Raw genomic sequence first — 23,058 nt, forward strand, 5'->3', positions numbered from 1 at the left:
TGCGCATTCTTTTCGACTAATACCAATATAAATGGTCCGTTATTGGACATTATAAATTTTCCAGCTAACTCATTCCTGGTTGCCAGCATTCCGCCCTCATGTGCTAGGTTGGGCTCATCAGTTGGTACCTAGCACACCTACCAAGACGCTGGTCAGTGCATACCATGGAGGTCACTGCGTAGGCTACTTGGAGCCACCAGCAGTGCCAATGCACTATGAGAGACTGTCTCTTTACCAAAAATTGATGCCTGCTTGGCTATGAGATGATATAGATGTTGATTCCCATAGGGAATCTGAAAAATTTGTCCCGAGTGAGTAAATTTATAATACCAGTATAAATGGTCCATTATTGGACATTATAAATTTTCTAGCTAACTCATTCCTGGTTGCCACCGTTTCACCCTCATGTGCTAGGTTGGGCTCTTCAGTTGGTACCTAGCACACCTACCAAGACACTGGCTAGTGCATACCATGGAGGCAAGCAAGCAAGTAAAATAAGTTATTTCATTCCCTCTCCTCACACAAGGAGGGGCGGGCCATCAGTTCAACGAGGAGCTTTTCAGCTGTAGATAAAAGGAAATAATCAGAGAAGAGTATTAATAAGGGAGGGGAGTATGTGTTGTACATACCAGAGGGGGAAGACAATTATTGAAGCGGTGCAAGGACACCGTGACAACGAGCCGGGACCCAGGGAGGACCCGCAAAGCACCCCGCGCAAGCAAACCCCCACAAACACCAAGGGAAGAGGGACGAGAAAGTTATTTAGACATCTACGTATCTCAGGCACGCAAATTGGAAAAAGACACATTGTTACATTGAGTTACAGAAGTGGTTACATATATTGAGCTGATATAATGGGGGAGTTCGGTGTGAATCAATCAATCAATCAATCAATCAATCAATCAATCAATCAATCAATCAATCAATCAATCAATCAATCAATCAGGTGGCAGATTCCCTACCTGCTGTTTTCCTAACCTTTTCCTAAATGATTTAAAAGAAATTGGAAATTTATTGAACATCTCCCTTGGTAAGTTATTCCAATCTCTAACTCCCCTTCCTATAAACGAATATTTGCCCCAGTTTGTCCTCTTGAATTCCATTTCCGCAGGCAAACCTATCGAGTGGAGCACTCTCGCTCCCCTCCCTTTAACTCTTCTCATAGCCCACCACCCGCCCCGCCATCACAAGCCATCTATCTACCTGTCCCACAGCCACCCTTCTTTCTCCTGCCCCTCCCGATATTGGAATTACTTTCCCTTCTCGCCACCTCCATTACCACAAGAATGATTATATAGTGTTGGGACATAAGGTAATAGAGGGTTGTGTAATGTTGGTAATGGAGGTTCTATAATCTTTAAGAATTTCAACAGTCTAGCAGCTTTACTTCTTTCTTATCCTCCATTAGGAGTGATTAAAAAAAAAAAATTCTACTTCATTATAAAGATTAAGCTGTTCATGTTCCAAATTACCTTCTTACACCCTCTACCAGTATTAGGCGCATTTAACCAGGTTCCATTCAGCACTCCAAGGAATATATTCTTGAAGAACATTGTGACATGCAGCTTGATACCACAGTTTTAACCAAGGACATTCTTATAAGTTTATAAATTAAGGAATTATCATAAAGCTTTAACAAGTTTTTATTATAAGAATATTGTAACAACAGTCATCCCACTCTATCATCTTTTAGCCTTATGTCAGTACTTTAATGTTAAACTAGCACCTGCATCAGTATCCTCATTTTACAATTTGTATTTTTTCCTCTGAAGAGCAATAAGGATCCTGATTAGTCACCTTTCTGGTTTGAGATTAAGGCAAAAGATGTGCTTATAATGGGCAAAACATGTCCCTGTAATTAATATGATAAGATTTAATTCTTAATTACAAGATCTCTCTTTGTATTGAATAGGTGGGTATTAAAACACTTGTATCAATCTTTGTCTTTACATACCGCTTAGTCGAGCAGCTTGTCTCCTTTCTCCCAAGTCTTCCCAGCCAACACTTTGCGACAATTTTTAATGCCTCTCTTTTCTCGGAAATCACCCAGATCAAATCGAGCTGCTTTTCTTTGGATTTTTCCAGTTCTTGAATCAAGTAATCCTGGTGAGGGTCCCATACATTGGAGCCACACTCTAGCTGGGGTCTTACCAGAGACTTATATTCCCTCTCCTTTATATCCTTACTACAAACCCTAAACACCATCATAACCATGTGCAGAGATCTGTACTCTTTATTTTCAATCCCATTTATGTGATTACACCAACAAAGATCTTTCCTAGGTACTTACAATGATTACCATAAGGAACTTTCACCCCATCAATGCAGTAATTAAAACTGAGAGGACTTTACCTCTTGGTGAAACTCACAACCTGACTTTTAACCCCGTTTATCATCATATCGTTGCGTACTGTCCATTTCACAATATTAATAATAATAATAATGTTATTTGCTTTACGTCCCACTAACTACTTTTTAAGGTCTTCGGAGATGCCGAGGTGCTGGAATTTAGTCCCGCAGGAGTTCTTTTACGTGCCAGTAAATCTACCGACACGGGGCTGTCGTATTTGAGCACCTTCAAATACCACCGGACTGAGCCAGGATCGAACCTGCCAAGTTGGGGTTAGAAGGCCAGCGCCTTAACCGTCTGAGCCACTCAGCCCGGTATTTCACAATATTATCAGGGTCATTTTGCATTTGCTCACAATTTTATAACTTATTTATTACTTTATACAGAATAGCATCATCTGCAAAAAGCCTTATATCATATCAAACATATCATTGATATATATAAGAACACATAAAGGTCCAGCAATACTACCTTGAGGAATTCCTCTCTTAATTATTACAGGGTCAGATAAAGCTTTGCCTACTCTAATTCTGTGTGATCTATTTTCTATAAATATACCCATTCAGTCACTATTTTTTCTAGTCCATTTGCACTCATTTTTGCCAGTAGTCTCCCATGATCCACCCTATCAAATGCCTTAGACAGGTCAATCACAATACAGTCTATTTGACCTTCTGAATCCAAGATATCTGCTATATCCTGCTGGAATCCTACAAGTTGAGCTTCAGTGGAATAACCTTTCTTAAACCCGAACTGCCTTCTATCAAATCAGTTATTAATTTAGCAAAGATGTCTAATATAATCAGAAAGAATGCTTTCCCAAAGCTTACATGCAATTCATGTCAAACTGACTGGCCTGTAATTTTCAGCTTTATGTCCATCACCCTTTCTTTTATACACAAGGCATACTATAGCAACTCTCCTTTCATTTGGTATAGGTCTTTCATGCAAATAATAATCAAATAAGTACTTCAGATACAACTAGAACAAAGGAGAAACCTACGAGAGGAATAATGCTTGTAAGGGAACAGCTTAGGAAGGTAGAGAGTTTCAAGAACTTAGGAAGTATCTTAGAGGAAAGTGGAATAAATGATAAGGAAATAATCGAGCGTGGAAGACAAGCAGGAGCATTCCTGAAAAGTGTCAGAAGCCTGGTTTGGAGCAAGGATGTCCCTCAGAGAAGCAAAATGGTGATATACAGGACTTACTATGTACCTATTCTGACGTATGCAGCTGAGACATGGGTAATGAGGCAGACAGCTGTGAATAGAATACAGGCAAGTGAAATGAAATTTCTGAGAAGCAGGATAGGACTGACAAGATGGGATAAGATGAGAAATGAGAAGATTCGAGATATAGTAAAGAAGAGCCACTACAGAATAGGATAGAGGCATCTAGACTCAGATGGTATGGACACATGAAGAGAATGACAGAGGAAAGGATACCGAGGAGGATGCACGAAATGGAGATAACAGGTAAATGACCAAGAGGAAGACCAAGAGACAGGTGGATAAAAGGAGTGGAAGAGTGCGTACAGAGAAGAGGTGAGGACTGGGCAAGAGTGAATAAGGAGAAGTGGTGGGAAGACAAGAGGAGATGGAGAGGCTTATGTTCCAAGCAGACCCAGCCAACAGCTGGAAACTGCAGATGATGATGATGATAAATAATAATAATAATAATCGTATGGCCTCAGCTACTGTGTGCAGACATTTCGATTTGACGCCATCTGGCTGTCTGCTCGTCAATTTCGACGTTCCGTTTTACTCTAGGTCCTAGGTGCTAGATGGCAGACAGAGTAAACCGGATCTCTCTTAGGCGTCTATGGCTGAGATTTAATTAATTTTGTCAGGTAAATACCAAATGTATCACCAGAGATCTTTTACATGCCGACATCGTACGACATGGAGTGTCGAGTGGACTTTTTTCCGCCCTTCAAAAATCCAACTACCTCTGCCGGGTAACCCATTATCTTTAGTATATTCCCAGAAATCTTATCAATTCCAGTCGCTTTTCTAGCTTTTAACTTTTGTATCTTATTGTAAATGTCATTATCGTAGAGAAATTTTAATACTTCTTTAGTACTAGTTACCTCCTCTATGTGGACATTATCCTTGTAAGCAACAATCTTTACATACTGCTGACTGAATTCTTCTGCCTTTTGAAGATCCTCACATACACACTCCCCTTGTTCATTAAGGATTCTTGGAATGTCCTCCTTGGAACCTGTTTCTGTCTTAAAGTACCTATAGATACCCTCCCATTTTTTTACTAAAATTTGTACGACTGCCAATTATGCTTGCCATTTTGTTATCCTTAGCTGACTTCTTTGCTAGATTCAATTTCCTAGTAAGTTCATTCAATTTCTCCTTACTTATGTACGCAGCCATTTCTAACTCTATTTCTTCCAATCTGCACTTCCTTCTTCGTCTCTTTGCTTCTCTTTTATACGAGGGGCATACTATATTGTTTTAGACTTCTATTTTATACATCCGGGTATGGTTCACATTTCACTTTTGAAGGCGGTGACGTGTAACTAGTGTCTTGTTCCATTGTTTGGTAGCAGCACATGCACATGGGCCAAAGAATGCACTCGTCATAGCCATTTCATAACAAAAATGTCAGCATAAGAGCAGACAACAGGGAAAGCAACCATCAGGGACAGCGCTATACAACTTGGTTCGTATGGAAAGAAAGGTGACCACTGCAGAAATTCATTGGTGCTTGGTGGCAGTCTGTGGAGAACATGCACCATCACGGAAAAGAGTTTACAACTGGGTAGAAGGCTGGAAAACAGGGTGCACATCATGGACAATGGAACCAATTCTGGAAGCAATGTGACAGTGTTAACACCAGCCAACATTGCCCAGGTCGAACAGTCTATCCAAGGAAACAAATGCATCACATTTACGGAAATGGAGGCAGCCACAGGAATTAGCCAAAACACCTTGCAGTGGATTGTGCATGGGCACTTACAGCTGGGCAAGGTGTCATCTACGTGGGTGCCTAGACTCTTGTCTGCAGACGAAAAGCAGAGGCATGTGGATGTGTGCAGAGAACTTTTACAATGCCACTGTCATGATCCAGCTGACTTCATGGCTAGGCTTGTGACTGGTGATGAGACATGGCTCCATTACCATGAGCCACAAACGAAATAGCAATCAATGCAATGGAAGCATAGGAACAGTCCACTGCCAAAGAAATGTCGAACAGTGCCATCAGTTGGCAAGCAAATGGTGACAGTGTTTGGAACACAAAGGGCATCATCCTCATTGACTGGCTGGAATTTGGGGCCACGATTTTGCAGAACTGGACACAGCTGTCAAGGTATGGGTACGCAGCACTACAAAAGAATGGTTTCAGGAAGGTCTGGAGAGACTGACACATCGATGGCAAAAGTGCATACAGTTATAAGGAGACTATGCTGAGAAGGTGGACATAACTGATGTGTAATGTACTTCATTTAGGTAAAAAAAAGTGTAAAAAATATAGTACACCCTTCGTAATATAGTGGGTCTTTACCATTCCTTACCACTTTTAAAGGTACAAAGCTCTTTTCACATTCCACAACAATTGCTTTAAGCCCATGCCCAGAGTCTGTTTACATTTTTATTTATGGTTTTCCACCAATTATAGTTACTTTTAAAAACTCCCTCGTGCCTGCTTTATCAGCCATATGGTACTGCCTAATAGTCCTATTTGTAAGACCTTCCTTTCTTCCTTAATCTTATCCAGCAACCTGCATACCTGTTTTAGTTGGGTAAAAGGTCATGCTGGAACTATTACAAATGAGAGGGCAGACATGTTAGCAAGATCCTCAGCTCAATGGGATGCAGATTTCAGCTTCTCCATGTGTCCCATATCTCATGTGAAAAAGATATTAAGAAGTGAAATGGAAGGGAGTTGGAACTCTGTATGGACAAATAGCATGAAGGGACATGTCGCATGGGAGTTGTTCTTTCCAACCATTCATCAATGTTTAATGTTTGCTGCACAAACAGTGGGCTCATATAAAAGTGTGTCAGATTCAAAGAGGCTTCATAATGAGAATCATTCGTGGTTATCGCACCATCTCCACCGACGCAGCACTGATAATCGCTGGAATTGAACCACCATATCTGACAACTATGTTTAAGGCAAAAGTTACTAATTTAGAGAGAGATTAGAATGATTCTCTTCAAATGCCTCACTATGATGTTGAAAAGAAGTCACACTTTTTGGTGTCAAGCCATCCCAGCTTGTACAATGAACGCTTGCGGGTAACCCTCTGCAACAACATACATCACTGCTTCATGTACACCAATGGGTCTCGGATAACTGCCTCAGACGTCAAAATGGTCTACGTAGGATGCTCATTGTTTGTGGAATATTAATAATTCAGAATATTTGAATAAGGGATACAGGTTAGCACCTTCTACCACCATTTTTCAAGCAGAACTCTTTGCTAAGAAACAGACATTAAGGTGGTGCTTACAAAATAATTATAGTGCTCAAATATCCAGTGATTTTCAATTTTCCATCACCGTGATAAGAGACAAACATAATCTACACCCATTAGGTCAAACATTAGGAATTTTATTTTATCCAGCAAATTGCATATCTGTTTTAGTTGGGTAAAAGGTCATGCTGGAACTATTACAAATGAGATGTCAGACATGTTAGAAAGATCCTCAGCTCGATGAGATACAGATTTCAGCTTCTCCATGTGTCCCATATCTCATTTGAAAAAGATATTTAGAAGTGAAATGGATGGGAGTTGGAACTCTGTATGGACAAATAGCATGAAGGGACATGTCGCATGGGAGTTGCTCTTTCCAACCATTCATCAATGGTTAATTACAAAATTCTTCAAATTCACTTTTATACTTACTCAGTTTATTGCTGGACGTGGTAAATTTAGAAGTTACTTTCAATGGTTTAAAATACAATCACCAGAGGGATACCTTTGTAAGTGCCAATCAGAACAAACAGTAGCTCATTTAATTTTCTATTGTCCACTACATGCTATCAAAAGGAACAATTTGTTAGGTCACCTGAGTTACTGCAATGTAAACTTTTCCTTGCCAGTTTCTGATATATTTGTGAAAAGGTGTTGCACATTCCTTCAGCTTTAATCTGTTTCTTAGATAAGGTTTTTAACTCATTGTAATAAACTTTGCAATATTTTGTTCTACTAAGTAATACATTAATAACATTTAATATTGTATTCTTATAAACTATAGCCCTAACATACTGTTAGGTAAAATAGTGCTACCTTCCTTGGAGAATAAATAATAATACGAGGGCCATCCGGAAAGTAGTACCCGTTAGCGCCACATGAAGCACTGACGACCCGGGTAGCCGCTTGGCAAGGTCAGACCGTGTCAGTGGCTTGTCTGCCTGCTCTCTGCGAGGTTGCGTGACACTAGCATTGCCTGTGTTGTGTCTATGATCGTTTAAAATGTTTAAACAAATTGAGAACCCCGCCAGTTGTGAAGTTCGACCTTGTGATATTCATTGCCAATTAACGGAGGTGTATGGAGACAGTGTGATGGACGAGTCGTCTGTTTGGCGCTGGTGTCACAACTTCAATCTGGGGAAGGAAAATACACACGACGAGGAGCATTCAGGGAGACCATCTGTCATTACAGACCAACTGCTGAGCACAGTAGACGAATGCGTGAGGAACGATCGGCGCATCACAATTGATGAACTCTGTGAACATTTTCCTAATGTGTCTCGAACAATTGCTCATGAAATTGTCAAAGACCATCTGCATCATTCAAAACTCTGTGCAAGGTGGGTCCCTCGCATGCTTACAGAGGAGCACAAAACCAAGCATATGGCTGCAGCACTGACATTTCTGGGACGTTATTCCGATGGAGGAGACTCTTTCCTGACTCGCATCATTACTGGGGACAAAACATGGGTTTGTTATGCATCACCTGAGAGTAAACAACAGTCAATGGAGTGGCATCATGCTCATTCACCAACCAAACCATAAAAATTCAAGACAGTTCTGTCTACCAGGAAACTCATGGCAACCATTTTCTGGGATCGCCGAGGTGTACTGCTCATTGATTTTATGGCCCGTGGAGACACAATTAATGCTAATGCGTATTGTGAAACATTAAAGAAATTGCGGCGGGCAACACAAAATCAACGGCGAGGTCTATTGTCTATAGGCGTCATTCTCTTTCATGACAATGCCAGGCCTCATGCAGCTGCAATAACACAACAACTTTTGCAGCAATTCAAGTGGGAAACCTTCGACTATCCCCCGTATAGCCCGGACTTGGCCCCTTCGGATTTTCATCTCTTTACGAAGCTTAAAGACTTTCTGGCGGGAAAAATATTTGACAGCGATGAAGAAACTTAAACAAGCCATAACTGCGTATCTCAATACGCTGGTGGCGGAGGACTATGACACTGGAATACAAAAACTCGTCCCACGTTAAGACAAATGCCTAAATTTGCTTGGAGATTATGTGGAGAAGTAGTGTAAAGTATGCTCTTTCCAATAAAAATGTGTATATTTGCTAATATTTACTCCTGTGTCTTTATTGCGCAATCAGTTACCACTTTCCAGATGGCCTTCTTAATAATAATAATAATAATAATAATAACAATAACAACAACAACAACAGTAACAGCAGCAACAACAACAACAACAGCAGCAGCATGTTCCCTGTGGCAGTGAATTTTGAAGACTTAATTTTACATCGTATCAGCCCACCAGTGACCCGATGCTGCCTTTAGTTATTATCGGTTTGGGTCACTGGTGACCTGATGAATTTGACTTTGTTTTGGATTTCATAAATGGGACTAACTGATGTTGGTGCACTTGTTGCATGTGTTATTGTTGAGGATACATTTTCATGTATTTACCTCTTCAACAGTTTTCCAATTTAACAAGTGCGTGATCCAGAAATGACTCCGGAAGTAAATGTTAGTTTCTTGTTCATTTACCTGTTTTTATGGGCCTACGTTAATTATTTTCATATTATGCTTAGTAGCAAAATGATATCACAAAAGACGAGGCTGCACGTGGGGTCATCATCAGATATTGAAGAGAAATCACCGTCATTGTCATCACTTTGTTCCAAATAAAGAGCAATTCGTCCGGGATCCTGTGCCGTCCTAAACCTCTTTCTTTTCCGTGCCACCGGTGTATCAGAATGTGAAAGCTCCATGCCTAAAAAAAAAAAGAGGATGTGAACTTGCTTGCAAATATTATCTACGGAATATAATAAACATATCAATAACTATTCCAATAAATAAAAATATGAAAAGTTATATTCACTTACCTGAGAGTAATGTAGAAAGGAATAGGTTACACAAGATGTCAGAACAACAATCTTCCATCTGAAGGCAGCAACACTGTAGACTTCATTCACCATAACTGTGCAAGCAATTCCTGCGTAAAAATATAGGTTAGACAACGATCCAAACACAGGGTGATCCGAAGCAATATGAATGGAAGATGAAAAAAAATTCCTTTGAGTCACCGGTGGACTAATTGGAACTAGCAGTATGTCTCGATCCTTTACTTCAATAGGAACACTATGTTGCCATTAGTCATCAGAAATTTGTAACTAGGATGTAGTTATTTACTCCGCAATTTTGGGAAGTCTGTACTGACAGATAAGAGTAACATGCTTCAGGACATACGGTGACCCGAATTACAAGGAGCATATTAAGAGGGCCATTTTGATAATAATTTTTTCCTTTCAGATGTTCCTGTATACTTGCATACATACCAGCTATAGCTCTTATATGGTAATGAATTCATCATCACCATCGTCAACACCCTTTTCCAGCTACCTGGGTTGGGTAGTATAACAAGGCCCTCCCTTTTCCGTCTGTCTAAACACCACCGTTCATGCATTATCTAATATACATCAATACTCCTTGTCCATATACTTTCCATTAATGCATCCTTCCACTGTATCCTTCATTGATCTGGAGGTTGTGTGATGGTCTCTTTTCCAGGAATTTCATTCTTGGGATTCTCCCTCCCCCCATCCACATCATATGTCTGTATCATTCTAGCATCTCTCAGCCTACTCTCAACTCCAACAACACTTCTCATGTCATCATTTGGTACTCTTTCCCCTAGAAAACTCCTATCATATCTAAATTGAAGATTTATGTTTCAGTTTTATGAGCTGACTCTATGCCTGACAAAAGTTCTGAATGCTACTGAGTTTCGGCATGAGATCTTACAAGCTGGTGACACAAGTAAAGTTGATGCTGTTATTACTAAAGTATGCAAGTGAGTACCATATGAACCATGAATCTTTTAACAATGGAATCTACAATGTCCTATAGCAGTAGAGAAAGTGCCTTTTAGCTGTTTGTTCAGATGACATGCCATTAGTTTTATTTGCTTTATTGCAATTCAACATCAAAAATCTACCTGTGTACTTCACTTTAGAGAGTTAAATACAGTGTGTCTGGAAAGTTGTTGTGCACTCAGACAATGGATGTAGCTTAGGTCATAGTTCAAATCAAACTAAGATTTTTCTAAAATCTTACTGCAAGATATATGGGTAGAAATGATTATTCATTGTTGTGTAACTTGTTCTGTAATAATTTTTTCCATCGTTGGTTAGACATTTAATTTTTTAGATCAATATTCAGTTGGTAAACAGCTTTGAATAAGCGATACTGGTGTAGTGTTAAGTAGTTCAATTACTTTTTATTATTATGGTTCTTTTCAATTGAGGAGCACATTTCTCTTGTTGTACATATCTATTAACATGGTAATAAATAAGGAGATTTGGCAGAGGAGGCAACTGCTGAAACATTCCCAGAAACATACTGTACTTCATCTCAATGCTATTCATTGACTTATTGAGAAATTTCAAGGCACAGGATCAGAGTTAGATGGTGAACAATGTGGGAGACCACCTAACCTAAATGAAGAGAAGTTGTTGAACATTTCTGACTATGGAACAGAGCCCATCAAAATCACTGCACAGATTGGTGCAAAAGGATTATGCACTTGCAACATCACATAAAATGGTTCAGAAAGTATCTCCATACAAAGTAACAGTGATGCTAGATTTGAAAGATGTGGATCATGAAAAGCAGATCTATTACTGTGAATAGTTTACTGCTTGTGTTATTTGGTTATTTCTTCTTCTTCTTCTTCTTTTATGACCACATAGGATCACTTTAGTCAGTCCGTCGTTCAGGTCTCTTTGAAGGGATTGTTCGGGCTTTGCGGTCCTCCCAGTACTTCTTCAGACGCTCCGATCTTCGTGCCCTTTCCTCAGTTGAAAATGTGCGTGTTGTTGGTTTGTTTTGTGTAAGGGTAAAGCGGAGGTTTGTATTCTTGAGTTTTGTATTCAATTTTATCTTATTTTTGGTGTCTTCTGTTGTAAGGCCTATTTCCTTCAGATCCTCTCTTACTTCTCTGATCCATTTACATCCTGTTGTGGTATTTTTTGAGACGAGATTGTGTTGTACTAGTTGTTTCAGAAGTCTCGAGTCCTGCATCCTCATGATATGTCCAAAGAATCCCAGTCTCCTCTTACGCATAGTATCTGTAATGGGTTCTAGCTCTTTGTACACGACTTTGTTAGGTATTAACCGCCACTGTCCATCTTTCTGATATTTTTTGTTGATACAGGTTCTTCCAATCCTCCTTTCAATTTTCTGAAGTCTGTCAGTCTTTGATTGTTTATTCAGGTAAAAGAGTGTTTCTGCTGCATATGTAGCTTCCGGTTTTATAACTGTGTTGTAGTGTTTTATTTTTGTATTTATTGATAGACATTTCTTTTTGTAGATATCCCATGTTAATTTTTGTGCTTTAGCTAATCTATTTGTTCTTACTTGGATTGAGATTTTTTCATTCAAGTTATGTGTTATTACTTCTCCAAGATATTTAAACTAAGTTACTATTTTGATTTTATTACCATTTATGGTGACTTCTTTTAGCTGTGTTGGTTTTTGGGGCATAATTTCTGTTTTTTCAAATGATATTTTGAGGCCAATTTTATTTGCAATGTTTTGAAGTTCTGATATCTGGGTTTTTGCTTCTTTTATGTCCACTGCTAGTAATGCTAAATCGTCAGCAAAACCCAGGCAATTTGTTTTGATTTTTCGGCCAATCTTTATTTTGGGGGGACATTTTCTAAACCATTCCCTCATTACCATTTCTAGAGCACAGTTAAATAATAGTGGTGAGAACCCATCTCCCTGCCGTAGTCCAGTTTTAATTTCAAATGTCTCTGATGTTTCACCCCTAAACTTCACTTTTGACTTGGTATTGGTGAGAGTCAATTTTATCATGTTTATTAATTTGGGGTGTAGTCCAAGGTGTCTTAAAATTTTAAACAGAGATTCTCTATGGATGCAATCATAAGCTTTCTTGAAATCTACAAATGTTATCACCATATCTCTGTTTCTTCTCCTGTTATAGTCCATTATCAACTTAAGACTCATGATCTGATCAGGACAGCTCCTCCAGGGTCTGAAACCTCCTTGATATTCTCCTAGTTCTTTCTCAAGTTGTAAACTTATCCTATTAAGGATGATTATTGAAAATATTTTGTATGTTATGTCTAGGAGAGAGATTCCCCTGTAGTTATTAGGGTCGGTTTTGTTCCCTTTTTTGTGCAGAGGATGAATGAGGGCTGTTGTCCAGTGTTCTGGTAGTTCTTCTTTAATCCAGATAGAGACAAGTTGTTGATGGAGGGCAACTTTTGCTGAGGTTCCTGCATATTTCCAGATTTCCGCAAAGGTCTGATCTTCTCCTGGCGCTTTGTAGTTTTTTAATTTATTCAGAGCTTGGTAGACTTCCTTTATTGTGGGGGGATTGATGTTTTCTGGTGATGTTTTTATCGGGGTGTTGGTGTCCAAATGAAGGAGTTCTGTAGGTTCCTCACAATTTAAAAGCTTGTTGAAATGTTTAGCCAGAATTTCTGCATTGTCTTTATTGTTATGGGCCAGCTTACCATCTTCATTCTTCATCAGTAGGGTCGGGGGTTCATATTTTTGGAGCTGCTTTCTGAAGGTTTTGTAGTAGTCCCTTGATTTAGTTTTACTGAACTGTTCTTCAATTAACTGCAGGGTGTCCTTATGATGTTGTCTTTTTATTCTTCTTAAGACTTGGGTAGTTTCATTTCTCTGTTTTACTAGCTTTTGATAGGATATTTCTGTCTTTTGGGACTGATGTAATAGCCATGCCTGATGTCTTTTCTCCACTGTTTCATCACATTCATTGTTCCACCACTGGTGTTTTTTACGTGGTTTAATTGGAGCTAGGTCTTCTGCAATTTGTTTAAGGTTATGTACTAAGTCTTCAAGTTTGTCTGAGATTTTTATTTTTTCAGTTGCTTTCTGGTAATTTTTGTTGTTGATTAGCTGGGTAGGATCTATTTTTCTTTTAGTTTTAAGGGCTTGCTTTTGTTGTCTCCTCTGGGGAGTGAGTTTAATTTTAATTTTAACTACGTAGTGATCTGAACCTGTGTCTATTCCTCGGAGGACTTTGACGTTATAGATCTCTTTGTGGTGGTATTTGTCCATGCAGACGTGGTCCAGTTGCCATTCTCCTTTAGTGTAGTCAGGGTGTTTCCATGTTTTGAGTTTTTGAGGTTTCCTCTTAAAACATGTAGATTTTGAGATTAAATTATGGTTTCTACACAGGTCAACTAGTCTCTCTCCATTTTTATTTGTTTTCTTGTGTGCTGGCCATTTTCCGATGATATCACGGTATTTTCTTTCTCTGCCTAGTTGAACGTTGAAGTCGCCTATTAATAATTTTATATGGTGTTTGGGGATGTTATCTATGGTCTGGTCCAATAGGTCCCAAAATTCTCCTGTTTCCTCCTGGTCTTTTGAGGAGTTGTTTTTATCATTAGTGGGTAGTTTCTTTTCTCTGTTTTACTAGCTTTTGATAGGATATTTCTGTCTTTTGGGACTGATGTAATAGCCATGCCTGATGTCTTTTCTCCACTGTTTCATCACATTCACTGTTCCACCATTGGTGTTTTTTACGTGGTTTAATTGGAGTTATTTATTTTATATTTGTTTGTAAGTTGCACCAACACAGACAGGTCTTATGCTGATGATGGGATAGGACAGGGCTAGAACTGGGAAGAAATCCTTAATTGAGGTACAGCCCCAGAAAGTGCCTGGAGTGAAAACAGGAAACCACAGAAAAACCATGTGCAAGGCTGCCAACAGTGGAGTTCGAACCCACCATCTTCTGAATGCCAGTTCACAGCTATGTGGCCCAAACTGCGTAGCCAGCTTACCCAGAGGAATGTTTATTGAAAGGAGTTAAGGACTGGAATAATTTAACAAGGGAGATGTTCAATAAATTTCCTATTTCTCCGAAATTATTTAAGGAAAGACTAGGTAAACAACTGATAAGCAATCTGCCACATGGGCGACTGCCCTAAATGCAGATCAGTAGTGACTGATTGGTTGGAATACAGCTCATATTCTTGATGACATCTTCTCTACAGATGAAGCATGGTTTCACATCTCTGATTATGTTAACATACAAAATATTGGAGAGTGGGTTGTAATATCAAGATGATGTATTGCTGGCCCTTTCTTCTTTGAAGAAACCATGGACAGGACATGTTAATGTTCAATGCTTGAAGATTTCATGGGCCAAATGGAAGAAAGGAAGATCAAATACTACAGATTTGAACAAGAACTGTTTAAGCGGTTCAGGCTTGTATTGCTGCTTGTGGATGTCATTTCCAACATTTTTTACAAGTATACAGTGACTTCCTGGACACCTTGTGCAACAGTTATGTTATAAAATATGAACATAGACTAATCAGAGTGAATGCATAAAATGATGCTCTTCCATACTAATATTGTAGTTTCTTATTAAGTAGCCAATCTCTACTAAACTTTTGCTTCATAGGAAGTCCAGTGTCCTTTCATTGTTTCTAAATTTCCACTTAATACATTATAATGTCACCTAATTGGCTACTTTAACATCTCGTAGGTGCCATTTAAACAAGCATTATAGTATTAGTTGCTACTTAAAGGTGTTAATTAACTGCTACCGGGCGAGTTGGCCGTGCGCGTAGAGGCGCGCGGCTGTGAGCTTGCATCCGGGAGATAGTAGGTTCGAATCCCACTATCGGCAGCCCTGAAGATGGTTTTCCGTGGTTTCCCATTTTCACACCAGGCAAGTGCTGGGGCTGTACCTTAATTAAGGCCACAGCCGCTTCCTTCCAACTCCTAGGCCTTTCCTATCCCATCGTCGCCATAAGACCTATCTGTGTCGGTGCGACGTAAAGCCCCTAGCAAAAAAAAAAAATAATAATAATAATTAACTGCTTCCTTCATTATAAAATCTGTGCATGCAAGGCTCTAGTATAAGAGGTATATTTGGGAATATAATCATTGAACCAAAGGAACTAGACAAAGACTCATGATTGGGGCTGAATAATGAAATAATGGACTGTTCTTTCAATAAGTCTATAGGCTGCAGTGCATCTGAATCAATATTATCTGCACTACTTACTTTTTTTTTTAAATAAAGAAAAAATCCTGCTTTCTTACTGCCACTTTGCCATTCAGTACTCTAAAATTTCATGGGCCAAATAAGAGGAAGACCTGAATGTTGTACTTCTGGTTTCAACAGGATGGTGCTACTGTTTAAGTGCTTCAGGCTTGTAAAGCCAATTTTCACTGAAAGTTCAAATTGTAAGATTCCAACAAGATACAGCAGATATTTTAGATTCAGGAGGTCAAATGGACTTTATTATGATTGATCTATCTAAGGTTTTTGATAGGGAAGATTACAGGAAACTACTGATGAAAATGATTGCAACTGGACTACACAAAAGAATAACTGAATGGGTGGCTACATTTTTAGAAAACAGAGCTCTGAGTATTAGAGTAGGTGAAGAAGGAAATTCTCAAGGCATTGTTATGGACCTTTATCTTTTTTTTATATACAGTACATATAAATGACATGAGTAAAAAATTGGTTTCGGACATAAGGACTTTTGCGAATGATATTATACTATATAGAGTAATAAGTTACAACATTGTGAGTGACTGCTAAAAGAACTTGACAATGTTGTGAGATGGACAGCAGGCAATGGTATGATGGTAAATGGGGTGAAAAGTCACATTGTGAGTTTCACAAACAGGAAATGTCCTCTCAGTTTTAATTATTGCATTGATGGGGTGATGGGGATTACTGTAAGTACCTAGGTGTTAATAAGAGGAAATATCTTCATTGGGGTAATCACATAAATAGGTTTGTAAATAGAAGTTACAGATCTCTTCATATGATTATGAGGGTATTTAGGGCCTGTAGTAAGGATGTAAGGAGATATTAGTGTTAGAAATAGAGGAAGCCATATAAAAGATGAAGAGCAGTAAAGCAGCAGGAGTTAACTAAGGAAATGATAAAAGCAGCAGGACCAATAGGGCTACGCTGGCTGTATAGATTATTTAGAATAATCTGGAGAAAGAAGGAGATCCCAGAAGAGTGGGGAAAGGATTTAATTATCCCGATATTTGAAAAAGGTGATAAAAAGGAATGTAATAACTATAGATGGATCACCCTTATTGCCCATGTAGCTAAGATATTTGAGAGAGTATTGGAAGGAAGACTGAGGAGGAAGTTAGAAGGAGAAATGGAAGAAGAACAGGACGGTTTCAGGAAAGACAGATCAACGTTTGACCTGATCTTTACATTAAGACATATGATGGAGAAAAAATGGGAGTTTGGAAAAGACATAGTGATGACATTTATTGACATTGAGAAAGCTTATAACAGTGTGCCCAGACAGTTGATATCGGATACATTAAGGAAAAAACAAGTTAACAGAGTGGAAGTGCAAATGATGAAAGCTATGTACAAAAATTGTGTTAGTAGTGTGAAGACTAGTATAGGAAAAACAAAATGGTTTAAAGTTCAAACTGGTCTCCAACAGGGAAGTGTACTATTACCCATACCATTCATCATAGTCTTGGATGAAATTCATAAGAACATTAAACAGAGTTCGGGAAGACAGGCAACAAAAGCAACGTTGTTTGCAGATGATATAGTGGTATGGGGTGAGGATGAAACGGAAGTGCAAAAGCAAGCAGATGTATGGAATCAAGAGATAGAAAAATTTGGGATGAAAGTAAACACAGAGAAAGGTAAAACAATAGTGATGACAAGGGGAAGGAAGGAAGGAAGGAAGGAAGGAAGGAAGGAAGGAAGGAAGGAAGGAAGAGGAAAGATAAAACTGAATAGTAAAATTCTGGAAGTGGTTAAAAGTTTCAAGTACTTGGGAAGTGTGATCACAGAAGATGGAAAGATAATCGAGGAAATTGGGAAAAGAATACAACAAGCAGACAGCTTCTACCAGAGTGTTAGGGGTATTTTGTGGAACCAAGATGTCCTGAAGAAATGTAAGAAAGTGTTATATTCAACCTATTATGAAACCATACTAACCTATGCAGCTGGATCGTAGACTACAACAAAACGAGAGGAGAGTAGAATATAGGCAGCAAAGATTAAATTCCTAAGAAGTATCAAGGGCACGACCAGAAAGGACAGAATTAGAAAAGAAGAGATAAGGAAAAGGACAGAAATCTTGAAATTTCAAGACAGGATAGAAACAACAAAGCTTCAGTCGTATGGGCATATGATCAGAAGGGGAGAAGAGAGAGTGCCAAAAACAACAAGCTTTTTCAGAGAAGTTAAGAGGGAAGAGATCATGAGGAAGACCCCAAAAGAGGTGGACAGATTCAGTGTGGGAGTGCATAGAGAAGAGGGGAGGAAAACCAGAAGATGTACTTAAAAAAGGAGAAGAGTGGTGGAGAAACAGGCAGTGATGGAGGTCCTTGATTCACAACCTGACCTGGGAAGCTAGAAACGGGAAATGAAGATGATGATGAGGAGTAAGGATGTAAAGGAAAGGGCATATAAGTCTCTGGTAAGACCACAATTAGAGTATGGTTCCGGTGTATAGGACTTTCACCAGGATTACTTGATTCAAGAACTGGAAATAATCCAACAAGCAACTCTATTTGTTCTGGGTAACTTCTGACAAAAGAGTAGCATTATGAAGATATTGCAAAGTTTGGGCTGGGAAGACTTGAGAGAAAGGAGATGAGCTGCTTGACTAAGCAGTATGTAATTCCAATATAATTGGTCCCTTATTGAAAATTATATATTTTCCAGCTAACTCATTCTTGGTTGCCAACAGTTTGCCCCAGTGTGCCAATTTAGGCTAATCAGTTGGAAACTAGCACATCTACCAAGATGCATGGCTAGCATGTAATGGAGGCCACAGTCCAGGCTACTTGGAGCCTCAGAAAAGCAGGATCTATATCATAAATGGTATTTTCTGAGCTGTCAGTGGAGAGATGGTGTGGAATGACATCAGTATGTAGATGAATAAGTTTCAGTGATGTTTTTCAAAAAGGAAAGATCACAATACAAAGTTAAAGTTGAAATTCAAGGGGACAAATTGGGGCAAATATTCATTTATAGTAAGAGGAGGAGTTAGGAATTGGAATAATTTACCAAGGGAGATGTTTGATAAATTCCCAAATTTTAAAAATTATTTCAGAAAATAAGCTGATAGGGAATCAGCTACCAGGGCAACTGTTCTAAATGCAGATCGGTGGCGATTGATTGATTGATTGATTGATTGATTGATTGATTGATTGATGGACGGACGGACGGATGGATTGATTTTGGAAATTCTCTTTCTGTTATACTTTTATTTTGCACTGTATCAAATGAAAGAATAAAAATCTAAATTCTGTTGATTATAGGAATCTTCCAGAGATAGTGCGATGCACAAATAAATATGTTTCTTCCATTGGACCTTGTATGGATCAAGAAGAAAGGCGTGAAAAGGAACTGTGGAAGGATCTGCGACAGATGAACATGGAGTTTGCCTGTGGTGCTGGCAGAGAGCATCTCATAAGTAAGCATCACAGAGGATAGATCTCATGAGACAATAATTTTGATTCCAATAATAATCATCATCATCATCGTCATCATCATTGACCATCTCCAGTCGCCCGGGTGTGGTGTCCAATAATAATAATAATAATAATAATTACAACACCTAATTTCAAATTAGATTAAATATGTTGTTGTTTGGGTTATATGACTATATGCTTGTTTGATGCAGCAATCCAAATCACACTATCCAGTAGTAAACGTTTCATTTTTGCATAACTATTACATCTCCTCTAACATGTTCACCATATTCCAGTCTACTGTTCTTATACGATAAAACCAAACTAAACCTCATGGTGTAACAGCCCTGATGGGCCTTAGCCTACCAAGCGACTACTGCTCATCCCAAAGGCCATAGATTGTGAGGTGTCATGTGGTCAGCATGACGAATCCTCTCGGCTGTTCTTGGCATTCTAGACCGGGGTCACCATTCACCATCAGATAGCTCCTCAATTGTAATAACGTAGGCTGAGTGGACCTCGAACCAGTCCTCAGGTCCAGGTAAAAATCACTGTCCTGGCTGGGAATCGAAACCAGGGCCTCCAGTTAAGAGGCAAGCACGCTACCCCTACACCGCGGGCTCTTATACTATAAACTTCCCTCAAAAATGAAGCTCTGGGTGTCTCAAGATGTGTCTATAAACCTATCTCTTCTTCTGGTCAAATTTTGCCAAATTGTTCTCCTCTCATTAAATTGATTTGTTCATTTGTGATTTCATCTACCCAGCTTTTCTTCGTAGTGGAGGTGGTCCCTATGTGCCTTGACCAACCCATAACCTTCCGTACTCATTAAATCATGGAGAGCAACAAACAAGTGACAAATAAAGTCATACTGGAATCAGAAATATACATTGACTTGTTGGCTTCCTTTTCTCCTTTGTGTTGGTCCTATATTCCCATTCTTTTATCACCTGTGTATATCTTTATCCTTTTCCTGTATTTATCCATCTCTCTCCTCATCCCACATTTCCCAAATCAAGACTGAAGATATATCAAGGTGGTCCCTCAATGAATACTGAAGTCAACCCTCCTGATGAGCTGAGAAGTAGGAAGGGGCTTAATGGGGATTGAGAAGAAATGGAGTAGAGGAAGTGGTGTTGATGATGAGAAAGCCCACCTATTTGAAGATAGCAGTGTATGAAACTGTGGAAATTGTCCTCGTTCTTCGTACCTTTCCATTTGTTTTTGTCTCCTCTTTCTATTGCTCCTTTGCACACTGACCTGTCATTGTGTTTATCTGTTATGCATTGTCCGGCTCCATAGCTAAATGGTTAGCGTGCTGGCCTTTGGTCACAGGGGTCCCGGGTTCGATTCCCGGCAGGGTCGGGAATTTTAACCATCATTGGTTAATTTCACTGGCACTGGGGCTGGGTGTATGTGTCGTCTTCATCATCATTTCATCCTCATCACGACGCGCAGGTCACCTACGGGTGTCAAATCGAAAGACCTGCACCTGGCGAGCCGAACATGTCCTCGGACACTCCCGGCACTAAAAGCCATACGCCATTTCATTTCTGTTATGCATTACAAGAAATTAATTTCTTTGTTAAATCTGTACTGTTGACCTTCACAGTTTGGAAAACTTCCACCTTTACAATACAAATCTTTTTTATTCCTTTTTTTTTTTTTTTAAAGAACAACATGTTTTGTCCTCATAGGGACATCTTCTGCCACAGTTCAAAGACAAAAATGGAACAAGGATTGATTAATACACTGGGTAATCCTAATGACTGTTTTGTCTGTGTGCCAATTAAAACATTTAACATTGTCACATTTGCTATGTACGCAACTTAAATTAAAATGTATAAAATTGGTCACAAACACCGTTATGATAATACATCCCTAATTTGTAAAAAATGTAGGCATAGAAATACACTGATAATTAGTTAATTACATATAACTGCAACTAAGTGTCAGTTATGATCTTGATGTGTTTATTCAATCTGAATTGAGTCTGGAAGGAAAAGTTTAACTGCTATTAGCTTGCATCCGGGAGATAGTGGGTTCGAACCCCACTGTCGGCAGCTCTGAAAATGGTTTTCCATGGTTTCCCATTTTCATATACCAGGCAAATGCCGGGGCTGTACCTTAATTAAGGCCATGGCCATTTCCTTCCCAGTCCTAGCCCTTTCCTATCCCATCGTCACCATAAGACCTATGGTGCAACATAAAGCAACAGTGAAACAAAGTTTAACTTCCCCTTTTTTACTGAAGGCTGTAGTTCTATAATATTGTGATTGATGAGGAGGAACTTCTCTTACAAATACACAGACTGAATACTGGGATTGGTTTCAAAAGATGTGTTAAAGTGGAAGAAGTCTGTAAAGGAATAAGCAGTAGTTAAGAGGAACAAATTCAAGAAAATCTTAGGCTGTAATGAAGCGAAAGTATATCCGAGTACTTACATCCTCGCCGGTCTTGTGTTATTATGATCAGCATGTGTGCTGTCTTGAGTTGAACTGTGGGCAAGCTGGTTGCTTGCCTGAAGCAGTGAGCGTGTTGGGGAAGGAATGAGGGGGTCGAGGGAAGCGAGCGGGAGTAGATAATTGTTCTTGCTTGTTGCGGTGTTGTGAAATTTTTAAAAATTATCTCTTCAAGTAAGATGTTTATGTTTTCAGATATTTCGTTCAAGTTATAGTTCAGATTACACCTTTCAAATATATTGGCTAATCAGAGAACTGAGATCAATTGAAGTAAATAAATGATTAAATTCAGACATACGACAACTCAAACCTGAAATTTTATTGTATCTCTTGGCATTAACATGCTCCTTGTGCCGGATATGGAAGCTATGACCAGTTTGGTATATATAATTGACCTAACATTGGGTGCATTTCAACTTATATACTCCAGATCTTGTGAATATATTTTTACTGTTATTCACGCTGTATGGCTTGTAAAACAAGTTAGCATTATTGTTTTAAATGCTATGTTGATGTTCTGCTTTTTGAAAATATTCATGATTTGGTAGATGCTTTCATTATTAAAGGTAAATAATGCGTAGGTTCCTTTTTTTTTATTTTTTGGTTCCCTAAGCAGAGTAGGTGTTATTTATTTTTTATCTTATTAATAATTTTGTCACTAACTCAGAGTATGTACAACAAATGGGCAATATCCTACATGGCCAAAATCCGACACTATCATTCAGTAATCAAACCAGAAGGATTGTATGCCTCAGAGTGTCTTATTTTGAATAAAAAAGGGGAGCTACAAGAACTGGAAAAGAAAGAAAGGAAGATCCTAAGGAAGATTCTGGGACCCCAGAAAACTACTGATGGAACCTGGAAAAAAAGGAAAAACAAGGATCTTTATAAACATACGGAAAAGATCTCAGACACAATGAGGAAGCGAAGGTTGAACATCTACGGACATCTAGTAAGAATGGATGAAAGCAGACTGACCAAAAAGATCTTTAAGTACATTGTAGGATTGAAGGCCACCACTAAGTGGGTAGAGGAGGTCAAAAATGCAGAATAAGTTGGAATTACACTAGAGGTGATCAATAAAAGGAAAGAGTTTAGAAACATAATCAACAAAATCAAACTTTTTGAGGACAAACCACCTAAGAAGAAGCCCAACCGGATAATCTCTGAGGAGGAGAGAAAAATACGAAGCGAGAGAATGAAAAGGTTCTGGGAAGAGAAGAGAAGAAAGGCCAACAAGCCTTAAGTTCTATGCAGTCCACAGTTGGCCAAATTCGGAAGAAGAAGAAGAAGAAGAAGACGAAGAAGAAGAAGAAGAAGAAGAAGAAGAAGAAGAAGAAGAAGAAGAAT

General features: G+C 38.9%; 1 protein-coding gene across 1 annotated transcript in view; it reads left to right on the top strand.

Moving 5' to 3' along the window:
* Window positions 1-23,058, top strand: part of LOC136880360 (27 kDa hemolymph protein) — a 92,426-nt gene that overhangs the window by 41,586 nt on the left and 27,782 nt on the right. The window contains exons 3-4 of the mRNA XM_067153295.2: window positions 10,486-10,601; window positions 19,094-19,248. Coding sequence (XP_067009396.2) covers window positions 10,486-10,601; window positions 19,094-19,248 — 271 coding nt within the window. The remainder of the gene's footprint in view (window positions 1-10,485; window positions 10,602-19,093; window positions 19,249-23,058) is intronic.

The sequence above is a fragment of the Anabrus simplex genome, chromosome 1, assembly GCF_040414725.1.
Source record: "Anabrus simplex isolate iqAnaSimp1 chromosome 1, ASM4041472v1, whole genome shotgun sequence".
NCBI lineage: Eukaryota > Metazoa > Arthropoda > Insecta > Orthoptera > Tettigoniidae > Anabrus > Anabrus simplex.